The 12,297-nt window shown below is 31.9% G+C and overlaps 1 protein-coding gene across 4 annotated transcripts in view; it reads right to left on the bottom strand.

The window, feature by feature from the left end:
- Positions 1–12,297, bottom strand: part of Cdkl5 (cyclin dependent kinase like 5) — a 193,164-nt gene that overhangs the window by 116,978 nt on the left and 63,889 nt on the right. For 2 of the 4 annotated variants that reach the window (XM_063242991.1, XM_063242993.1), the window contains exons 3-5: positions 10,732–10,817; positions 4,603–4,833; positions 1,603–1,637 (exon numbers count right to left, since the gene is read on the bottom strand). The exons of 1 other annotated variant lie outside the window; for it this stretch is intronic. In XM_063242991.1, the coding sequence (XP_063099061.1) occupies positions 1,603–1,637; positions 4,603–4,666 (99 nt within the window). In that variant the 5' untranslated portion in view covers positions 4,667–4,833; positions 10,732–10,817. The remainder of the gene's footprint in view (positions 1–1,602; positions 1,638–4,602; positions 4,834–10,731; positions 10,818–12,297) is intronic. One more of the 4 variants, XM_063242992.1, reaches the window with a different exon arrangement.

The raw sequence follows: 12,297 nt of genomic DNA, 5'->3' as shown, positions 1-12,297 counted from the left end.
TAAGGCAAGGTTCCAAAAGTACAAAGAAAAAGCTAACAGGTTGAAGTATGACAATAAGAGAAAAAAACTTGAGCTATTTGTATTAATATTAGGCTATTAGTAGCACATATAATTATGTACTATATACATGTATATGTATTACATATATGTATGGTGGATATATATATATATATATATATATATATATTTCAGAAGTCTTCAGATTTTAAAAGCCAAGATTAAGAACTGAATGCTATACAAACATAACCACAACATAAAAAGAGACATTATATTCATAAAAAAGTCAAATTTAACTTTGAAACTGACAGCTGATTTCCCCTGAGTAATATCTACCCAGAAATCCTATTTTTTAAGCTTCACAAATTTATTGTAACTCAAAGCAACTCATTAAAAGAACAGCATTTCATTAGGGAGCTTTCCATGTTTAATTTCAAACTGCAGTAATACTTCCTAATGAGATATTCAAGGTACTAAATTTATTTTCATTACAGTTATTTTAAATTTTAATCACCTTTAATTAAGAACCAATAGTATTCAAACAGTTTTTGAGACTCACTGACAAAGAGATCATCAGATAACATAAATTTTTTTTAAAATTTCAAACATCTAATATCAAGAATAGAAATCACTACATAAAATAGACTTGTGATCTAAACTAAACAACAGACACTAAATTTTATGAATCTTTAAATCCAAAAAGTAGGTCATATTTTGTATAATAGGAAAGAACAAACAAAATTATATCATCTTTATTTATAGACATATTACTATTGATAGATGATGAACAGATTCAAGAGTTTAAATAAGTTAAATTAAGTTGCTAAACTCTATCTCAGGCACAAACTATATCATTGTAAAAATCACAAAAAAAACCCCTTTGGTCTTAAAACTTTAGTGTTAGCAAATCATACACAAAATAACATGAAATCCAATATTAATACTCAGATCCAGTACATAATAAAAATCTTGACCTAACATTTAAAATTGTAACACCTACTATCTTATCTCTAAGCAAAACATGCTCACTACTAAGCAACAGCTATGGAAACTTCAAATAATTTTGCTGAATAATTTGTCATTATTATCAGTTAAACAATCTATAATAAGATTCATTTCAAGCCTGTTCCAAGGTGATCAACTATAGCTAGTAATTATAATCATGCACTATTATTCCATGTCCCAATCCATCACCAAAAGCTATCCACTGCCCGTCAAATTCTGGATTCAAATCCATTAAGTAATCCAAGTTACTAGGTCTACAAAAAAATCACTGAACAACACACTCACTTATAACATTTGAACATAGTTTTGTCACTACTTTGCTTCTCTTCTTCCCATCCTACCACCTTTTTCTCTTCCCATTAGGCAGCTTTTTACCTATGCACAGGCTGAAAAAATGAGCGTGTGATTGCAAAAAACTAATAATCACTTAACACGATCAAGCTTATTGAAAAGGTTTTTTACAGGTTTACATATCAGTTCTACTTCATTACAAGTCATCATCATAACCAGATGCTTTTAATTATGTGCCCACATGTACAGAACAATGTGTTAGTTTCAAAAAATCTAACCAATATTTTCATGTAAAAGCCATGTACTTGCCTTGTGCCTGCATTTAAGTACAACTCCATAGGCTCCTATAATAAGAAAGAAGTAAACAATCAGGGACATGTGCACAAATTACAAGCCTTGAAAAAAATCAAAGCTGTGCTACACTTATATTGCATATCAGTATATGCTATAATAATAACACACAAAATGACAGTATCCTAGAGTGCTTATACAATACTGAGCCATATGTAAGTAGAGAATAAATGTATTTTTATAAACTTTTTAAATGTTTCCATTTTTAAAAGAAAATTTCACTTGATACATGTTTTAAAGTCTTAAAACATTTTTTGAGACAAGTCTGGGTCATGAGAACTTGTAAGCAAATGAAAATTAACTCAAAAAGTTCTAGGGAACTTAAAAGCTAATTAATTTCCAAGAGTAAATTTAAGCATAAAGTATATCTAAATATGTTATCTGCCCTAGAAGTCACTTAAACCTTCTTCCAGGATACTGGAATATCCTTTTCATGTAGCAAAATAGTATAGCTCAAGTCTGGGACTGTATCTCAGTGGTAGACTGCTTCCCTAGCATTCTTGAGGCCCTGGACTCAATCCTCAGCATTTCAGTTAATTACTATAAGGAGTTGATACTTTTTTGCCATTAAAAAAAAACTCAGTTTAAGTGCACAGGTAACATAGCTATTATTTTATTTGGCGTATTTTGATAAGATTCACTCCTGTCTTTTGGGTTACTTACTGTCAAGGTAATAAGCTTACTTTCTTAGAGCAGAGCAAAGAGGCATACTTTGACAGCAAGAAACCCAGGAAACTGAAGTTAAAGTTATTAACATGAATAACAGAATCAAGACATAATATATGGTAATGGAGCTCTGAACAAAGCCAAGAACAATGGCATTAGTAGACAGGCAAAACCTATATGAAACTATGAGAAGGAGACTTTAGGAAGATAAAACGTGTCTCCAACAGTCCTAAAAGTTTCCTTCACTTTGGTGGAAATGGATGAATCTTATTATCATAGCTACGGTGGAACAAGCCATAAGAACCACCAAATTAACTCCACAATCACCAACAAGTACCCAGTTCTTCAATTCAATTATCCTAACTGCATCTGCCAGTTTTTCTATGAAGTGAAAATGCACTATCTATGCTATAGGAATAGTACAATGTGCTTAACAGATTCTTATATACTCCATTACTTTATATATTTTTTTCCTAAAATCCTCTGAAGTGGTTTACAGAAAATTACACTATCTATCTATCTATCTATCTATGACAGTTCTGGTCATAATTTACAATATTTGAATTTATATAGGTGTCTGACATTTTAGGTTACTCTAAGCCAATACTGAGAAGATGATCACCTATAGATATATGAGAAAATCAAGATTATGATCCAGAAAAACCTAGGCTCAGAATTTGGAAAGTGCTAGTTTTGCTGCACCCTATGTGCTGACTTTCTTCAGTCAACAGCTTTATTGCCTATCTGTAACTGCAATATTTCTGATATATAAAATTTTAAAAGGCAACTGTTATAAAGCAGTAGGTGAGAGATTCAAAATGAATTTTATTTACATAATTAATACCAATGAAAAGATGGAAAAACGAGTAGGCTAGTGAAAGAAGGACTTAGTCTTTTCATGTGCTATGAAGGTTAAAATGGATTGTCAATTTTATTAGGATGGGAGCTATCCCAAGGATTAATAAAGCACACTTCTGCATGGGTAGGTCCCAGAGACGTGATGTGGAGGACTGTATCTGTCCGTGGCCCCTTCATCTCTGGCACTTCTAATCTGCTGTGCTTCCTGCTAGGCATTAACTGAGCAACTGTACTCTACTACATCTTTCCACGAGGTCTGACTTGGAGTCAGGAGATCATGGACCAAATCCATTGAAACTGCAAGTCATATAAACCATTTTTGCCCTTAAGTTGCAGGTGTTGTATATTTGGTCCCAGCAACAGGAAAGCTAACTAGTACATATGGTTTTAATGTGAAACCTTGAAACAAGCACTCAATGATTAGACTCTGCTTTGTTTCCATTTATTTGAAAAGGATTTACCAAATTAGTATTAAAATCTTGAACAGCTTTGTTATTCCTCTAAGTTTTTAAAGCTTCTTTATAAATTCAAAATTTGAAAATATGAAACTTTTATAACAAACTATAACTATAATAACTTCTCTTCTATTAACAAAATCACTTATCAAGAGTTCCATAAAATTATCTTTAAGCTAAGAGCAAAAATTATTAAGCTGAAAAAAGCAGGAAGAAATGATGGCTTTTCTAGAAGTCAGCTTATGAAAAATGAATTACCATATTTTATCCAATCAATAATATCACTAGTTTGAAGAATTATTTTATGTACTATTAGGAAAGAAAATGTACTCTCAAATGATGATAGATCCTTATTAGGAGATGTTAAAATATGACCAAATTCTGTGCCTAAAAATTTATAAAATAAGGTTCATCATTCTCAATAAAATAAAATAAAAGCTATTTATTCACTTATTGACCATGTATTAAGTAAAATTTCACATACATGAACAAATTTTAAATTATTGAAAATAAACTTAGATACAAAAATTAACTTTAAAACTATCTTTAGAGTATACTTAATAAATCATAATAACTAATGATAATAAAATTAAGGCAGTCTTAAGAAATTTTTGATTGCTGAGCATGGTGGTACACACTTGTAATCCCAGCATTCAGGAGGCTGAGGCAGGCAGACTACTGCAAGTTCGAGACTACCCTTGGCTACAAGGCGAATTCAAGATCAGCCAGAATTGCATAGTAAAACTCTGCCTCAAAAAGAAAGAAATATTTGATTTATTAAACTTTTAAGAGTTTTAAAGTATTATTGACTTTCAAATAGAGTGTAAGACTCAAATAGTTATTTTATATTTTATACACTTAGATGAGTATCTGAATTGATACAGGCTCCACTGACAGGATCTAAACTGGTATATTTTGAGGTAGTAGGTATAATTGTATATTGCTCAAAAATTCAGGACAAGTAAAAATTCTAACTTACCTTCACCTACAACCCCAAGGATCTCAAATTTATTCATCACATTACCAATGTTAGGAATCTTCATGAAGACAAACTCCTCTTTTGATGTAAGCCACAAAACATGGCACCAAAAAAGGAACTTCTGAGAAAATTATATATAAAGTAGAAGAAAAATGTCCAAAGGAAGAAATTCTCAATGGTTGGCAGAAATTTTCACATATTCCTTTTAATAGTGAAATATTAAATGAGTCCCTGAAAGAACAGAAACAATGAAGAGCCATTAGTTGTATACTGCAGTACTCTAATAACCAACCCTACTTTTTAGTACAGTTTTTAAAACTCCCTATCAATTCTTCATATGCTGAAAAAAAGAAGAAACAACAATAATATGAGAAAAACCCAAACTGGAATGCACTTGCAGCACTTAAAATGAATACCATAATCATGCTGAAAGAGAAATCAAGGAGAAAGAATTAACCCCAGGCAGCCTTTGAAAACAGTACTTCAACTAACAATTTCCTCAAACTAAAAACAAAAAAAAAATAAACAAATATTGTACTCTCCCCCTTAGATATCTGTTTTTACACGGTGATGTGAAACTTCTCTATCTGTATTCTAGGAATGAACAAATTAAGAAAATATACTGTAGATAATGAGCCTTGATTTCTTATTCTCATAAAAAAGGAGTTATAAATATGAAGAGGGGAAAGCTTAACAATATAAGTTCAGCTTTCAATATCTAGAGCAGTAAAAACTGATATACTATAAATGATTACATACTCACATATATATATCCCCTCAGAGCTTCTAAAAGCAGTGACACACCACCAGTCATGAGCACAGCTAGTCCTCCAACAAAAGGATCCAGGTTCCTTGGAGAAATAGCTAATTCCAAGGCAAAGGCAAGGAAGCCACAACATGACGGTAGGGATAGTTTCTCTGTACTGCCATCAAGTAAGCAAATGCTCAAAGAATGATGGGATGTGTTAGATGGACACAAGAATTAACTTTAAGTGATTCCCACTAGTCAAATGAATAATTTTGGAATTGGAGCAGCAAAATAAATAAGGATATTAATAGATTATGATGTAGAAGAATAAAATCAAATTGCACAAATCTTTACTGATAAAAAGGAAAGCTCTTCTGCAGACTGTTATTCCATATAATAGATGCAGTGATGAAAGTTTTTTAAATCTCCATTTGGCTACTGCTCTGGTAATAATTATTTTAGGCAAGTATCATCACTATGTGCTAAAACAAGTAGTTCAAAGTGTGATGAAAAACAAGACATTATTTCATCTCAAAATATCTCCCCACAGGATACATATTAATTACAAAAGGAAAATAATAATTTCATACTGAAGAATCCTCCAGACACAACCTTAACTAAGTGATTAAAGTTAATATATTCAATAATGGAACAAACCAATATTAGATTCCTACTGATAGGATGTCATCGCATCATCACTTTGTTGGCATTTCTGTCAGCAATGTAAAACCTGAATCTAACCACAAAAAGTAACAGGTAAACCTAAGCCAAAAGATATTCTACTAAGTTACTGGCTTGTATTCTTTCAAAAATGTTGAATAACTTCCAGATTTTTAAAAAAACTAAGAGACATGCTGAATAAATACCATGTATAACCATGTATTTATTACATTAGATCCTAGAAAAGATAATTGAGAAAATTTAAACATCTAGAGATTAGCAATAGCATTATATCTATGAAAACTTTCTGGTTTTGATGATAGCATATGGATATGGAAAACAATGCTTTTGTTTTTAAGAACTAGTACCAGCAATTTTTACAGATAATGGGATATCATGTTTACAACTTAAGCTTTTCAGAAACCAAACATCAATTTCTATACTATCTGCTAGCAGGTTCTAAATTCCCTGCAACAATTTCATTCTCTTGAACGGTCTCACACTGTCTTGATAAATTTGATGCTATAGTATACGAAGTTAGACTCAAATATTTCAAGGAAAGAGTCACTATAGTAACTACTATTAATGTCAAGCTATCTGGGGGTGAAACACAATGATAGTTAAATTTTTCGATTCTGACCAGTGTTGTTATATTGATACGTTCTTTTTTTCTATCTCAGTCTCCTCCCCTTTTTCTTTCCTTTTTTTAAAAAAATTAATTTATTTCTTAGTATCTTTTAACTAAGGGAAAATTAAATTAAAAATAGTGCGATAGATTATAGTATTTTTTTTGTTTCCCTATTAACCTGATTTGAACCCCTGTAGTGTTCTCAATATCTTGTTCTGACTGATTTTATTATATTCTGTTTCGCTTAATAGTATCAAGTTTGAGGGTATAGGCAACCGTTTGGAAGGCAACCAGATATTCTATGATGCCCGTTATTATTTGACTATTATCTTCTTTGGAATCCTGTAAGCTCTCCAATGTGGTTTTATTGGTCTTATGTACAGTTTTGTTCAATTCTTTTATACTAGCTGATATAGGCTACTCTTTTTAGGATTACAAGAGGCATAATGGTAACCATTGTTGATCACCTAGTAATCCCCTCCTTTATTTTTTTATTTTTTTTTTCATTTTATGCTATGCCCATCCTCTGATCTAAATGACTCTGCTTTGCTTTGTCACATTGGGTTTTTCTTTGGTCCATCTTGCTTTGTTTTTTTGTTTTTTGGCCTTTTTTTTCAATCTTTTTTCTTTTCCTCTTCAAAGAAAAAGTTAAAACAACTTTGGAAGTAATGGAAACTAAAATGCGCGATTGTTAGTGTAAAAATGAGAGGAAGAAAAGTGATCTCAAGGATATAACTGCAAGTTTATTTAAATGTGTAGGAAAGAGAACCATATTGCTGAGTTTTTCTTGGATCATTGAACAGAACTGACTGCAATCTCACTGTATTAATCTCCACTTTGTATGCTTTAATTTTGTAATCTGGACAGCTGTTTGTAAGTTGACAATGTGTGATCTATTAACTGGTGAACTCTTACTGTATGTTTTTTCTCTTGAAATTCTGTGTTGCTTCTAGCCTTTTACTGTCTTGCTTCATTTAGTTTTGTTTTTCTCTTTAAATAAAAAAAAAGCTTTTCAAAAAAAATACATACGTGTACATGGCACAAAAGCAAGACAATGATAAAGCAAAAACAATAAAATGGTAACATTTGAAAACTCCCAGCTGGCCATGGTGGCACATGCCTGTAACCTCAGCACTCAGAAGGCTGAAGCAAAAGGACTGCTCCAAGTTCTAGGCCACCCTGGGCTACATAGTGCATTTAAGACTAGCCTGAACTGCATTTTGAGACCCTGTCTCAAAACAGCAACAGCAAAAAGAAAATCTGGATCAGGGATACAAGAAACACAAAATTCTTTATACCATTTTTGTAATTTTTCTCCAACTCTAAAATAATTTCAAAATAAATTCTCTTATTTATTTTTCTTTTTAAGACAATACCTGTTACCCAGACTGGCTTCACACTGGCCATTCTCCTGCCTCAGCTTCTCAAGTAACTGGATTACTGGCATGTACCCTAGTGCCTAACAATAAATTCTTTTAATTAATTAAAAAAGCTATCCTATTTCCATAAAGAATAATGATGGTATCAGCATAAAATGTTGGTTTAAAGTAAAGAAAGAAATCTAAACAAAGAAATGTTCTTCATTGCCTATAAAATTTGAAACTTTAAAAAAAATAAGTAGACCATATATGATGCGGATAAGTACTAACAAGATGTGCCCCTTCAAACAGGGAGAATATAAATGGAAATAATCTTTCTAAAGAAAAAACATGTCCATAATCAAATGATTTTAAAATGTTCACATTCTGATCAAGGTATCTAACAAAAGCCTACAATAAATACTCTCAAATGTGAAATATCAGACATCGTCTCTAAAATTAAGAACATGAGAGGTCATGGTGGCCCATGCCTATAAGCCCAGGTACTTAGGAAGCTGAGGCAGGAAGGCTACAAGTTTGAGGCCAGCTTGGGCAACTTTGTGAGATCTTGTCTCAAAATAAAAAAATAAAAAGGGAAAAAGGGCTACTAGGAGTGTGGGACTAGGGATTTAGCTCAGCGGCATAAGTGCTTCCCTTGCAAGTGTGTGGTCGTGAGTTCGATCCCTGGTACCAATAAAAAAGAAAAAGACAAAAAAAAGGGCTAGGAGTGTAACTTACTGATAGAACATTTGTCTAGCATGTATTAGCCCCCAAGTTCAATTCCCAGTTCTAGAAAAAAGTTGTTCTAAGAACATGATAAAGAATTCCACTGTTAATATTCAATATGATTATTAAACATTTTGGTATGTTCTAGCCATCACAGTACAGAAAAAGTAAATGAATAAAGTGTAGAGGATCAGAAAGAGGAATACTAAGCAGAACTTGCAGATATTATTGTCTACTTAGAAAACTCAAAGGAATTTACAAAGTATTAGAATAGTAAGTGTTTAGAAAATATCTGAGCATAAGCTTAATATACAAATATCAATTACATTTATAAACAGAAACAGAAAATATTATTTTTAAAATCACATTTATGGTAACAGTAAACAGGATTTAACATGATAAAAGATATTCAAGAGCTCTAATCAAGTATATATAACTTTATTCAAAGGTATTAAAGAAGACTGAAATAAAGCAATTATCCATATTGAAAGCTAGGATGCTTCAGTACTATAATGATGTGGATTCTTTTCACATTGATCTATACAATTAGTGCATCCTAATCAAGACCCTAATTTGGTTCTCTGAGGATTTAAAAATGTTAATTTTAACGTATCTATGGAAGAATAGAGTTTTAAGTATAAACAACAACCTCTTCTTCTTAAGGAGAAAAGAATTTAAAAATGAAAATAAGAATAAAAGAAACAACACTTGGCCTTGAGAATAGGATCTGGCTGGATGCCCTAAGGAACATGTTGGGGATAATAATGGAGCTATGGAAATTAAGACAGGGTGGTTTGGGCACTGAGGTAGATAAATCAGCCAGTAGAACAGATGTGAAATCCCAGAATAAACCATACTGAAATATTCCTATAACTTCTTACTGTCTTGACAGGAGTCTGAGTAGTATTTTTTTTACAGGAAGTCAGATCATACCACTTTTCTCATTTAAAATCCCTTACCAGCCTCCCACAGCACTATGAATGAAATTCACAGGCCTGGATCTTCCCTCCTGATTCCATCTCCTAGCCTCTCCCTTAGCTTGCTTCACTCCAACCACACTGACCTCCTTTTGCTACATTTATTTCACAAAATTTAACTTTAGCTTAATGAGTTTTCAAAATAATTTTATATTTAGTGTAGACGATGTCATAATTAAAAAAATATTAAACAAATCACTCCTATCTCCTGGGTTTCATGGACTGGGTAAATAAAACATGGAAGACTGCTGAATGAGATAGGCAAGGTTCTCGTCCTCATCAAACTTTACATTTTTTGAGAGAAAAAAAAGAGACTATCATCCAGTACTGATACGTGTTATGAAGGAGGAATAAAGACTGATTACTCAGACTGGGAGGGTTCTCTAAAACAGGTGACATTTGAAATTGAAATGACAAGAAGCAATCAGCTGTTTCAAGAACCACATCAGTCATATTCCAGTTAAAAGATGTTCGGAGTACTTCCGAGCATGAATCATTCTTTCATTTTCTATGGCTGGTTGGAAAAACACCCAGGAAACATTGAAATATTCTATTCTCTGCTAATAATGGTATGGCTCATTTCAAAGGAAATGAGATAAAAATTAAATCATTCCCACTAACAAGACCCAGAACCCAAAAAGTTCTGTATATAAATACATATGAAGAACATTTGGTCCTAACTCATCTCTGCAGCAATCAAAACATAGCAATGTAAACTGAGAGTTTGAATTTAAATATGTTAGTGAATACATAACATAGGTGACAAGAATGGTCTTTTAACTACCAATATTCATACTAAGAAAAAATTTTATGCCAAATTGGATTTAGTTGCAATTTTATATGAATAACAATGATTAGTCCTTACAAGGAAAAAAAAACATTATAAAAACTGACACACTTTAGCTTCTGGTAATGGAAAATTACATAACTTGGATGAAATGTCCTTTTGAGGACAAATACAAATGTTTGAGAAAACACTTTTTAAAAGCAGCTCAAAAGCTCTAAACACTTAACAAGGTTGTGAAGAATTACCTGGCTAAAATCAGGCAGAAGAATAGAACTCAGAAAGGAAATCCAAACCACCCCAAGCTGTTTTATCTCTTTTGGTATGCGACGATCTAAAGAAAATAAAAGAAAAAACAGGCTGTTCTTGAAACCTTTACAGATCCAGTAGTACAAAATCAAAGCCAAGGGTGTTTCAAAAGGAGAAGTTTTGCTAAAAGGAATTAAGATGCATTATGTACATGTACCAACTCCTCACAACTAAAATTATATACTCGCAAATATACTAATAAAATCCTTTTAAATGTTAAGAATGTAGCTGGCATGTTAAAGAAATAAAGATACTTACTTCTTCTCACCTCACCAATAGAAAGTTTGATAAACCACCACTCATTTGAAGTTCAAGTTCCTAAGAGCTACAGTCCCAGGATAAGAGAAACTGCAATAAATCAGTCCTTAGACAGACTTTAATTGCAGCTTCATATCATCTGGGTGACCTAGATAAAATCTCTAGATGTACCTTGGCTAAAGGTGGTTTCACATTCAGATTATTAATGTTACCAGTTATCAGTCTCAAGAAAGAAGTGAAGTGTAATTCTCTGCAGGAAGATGGCTTCAACTTAAGCCTCATAATATTTATTATTTACAGTGTACAGTACATAAACAAAGATGGCCAGGTACATAAGGTGAGGTAGCACAAACAAGAACCAATAATAGCACATGAAACAGAAAATGACTCAGAAAGACAATATTACAATGATCAAGAATGGTCTACAGAATAATTCTAGGATTAAAATAATAAAAACCAAGACTTTACCATTTTGAAAAAAACTTTTCAGAAAGTGAAAAATGAAATTTGAAAAACAAATTACAATTTCAGAAAGAATAACACAAAAAGAAAATTTGAACGTTTTTAAAATTTGATCAAATAAATATATATAAACCAAAGCAAATAACTGTAGAACCCCCAAACAACACATATAACGTCTATAAAAATATATCATTTGGTAGGTCATGATACAATTCAAAACAAATTACAAAGACTCAAGTAGAAGATATTCTTTCTCCACAACTAAAATTTATAAGAAATCAAACACAATAGAAATAAATTAGAAAATATTCATATGTGAAACTAATAAATACATTCAAGGATAATCTATTAGTAAGTGAAAGAAGAGATCATAATGAATTTAAAATAGCAAAAATACAAATTCATGGGAAGAAGTTAAAGAAATGCTTAAGGAGAAAATTGAGAATTATATGTAGGTCTATCAGATAATGTAAATAACTGAAAATAAATGAACTAAGCATCAATCTCAAGAGGCTAAAAGAGAACCACAAAACAAATCTGATAAAAACATAAAGAAATAATTCAGGGCAGAAATTCATGAAATAGAAAACAGATAATATCTTCAAAATCAATGTCAGAACTCATTAAAATGAGATGGTGGCACACATTTATACTACTAGCTACTAAGGGGACCTAAGAAGGACAATCTGACTTTGAGGCCAGCCTAGGCAACTTGGTGAGACTGTTGTAAAATTTTTAAAAATGGCTGGGAGTGTGGTTCAGTGTAGAACACTTGCCCAGCATGG

Source organism: Cavia porcellus, unplaced genomic scaffold (assembly GCF_034190915.1).
Source record: "Cavia porcellus strain 051 isolate PalLab524CR breed Dunkin Hartley unplaced genomic scaffold, mCavPor4.1 scaffold_33, whole genome shotgun sequence".
NCBI lineage: Eukaryota > Metazoa > Chordata > Mammalia > Rodentia > Caviidae > Cavia > Cavia porcellus.
Note: the sequence above shows the minus strand (reverse complement) of the source record. Positions and strands in the feature narration are given on the sequence as shown.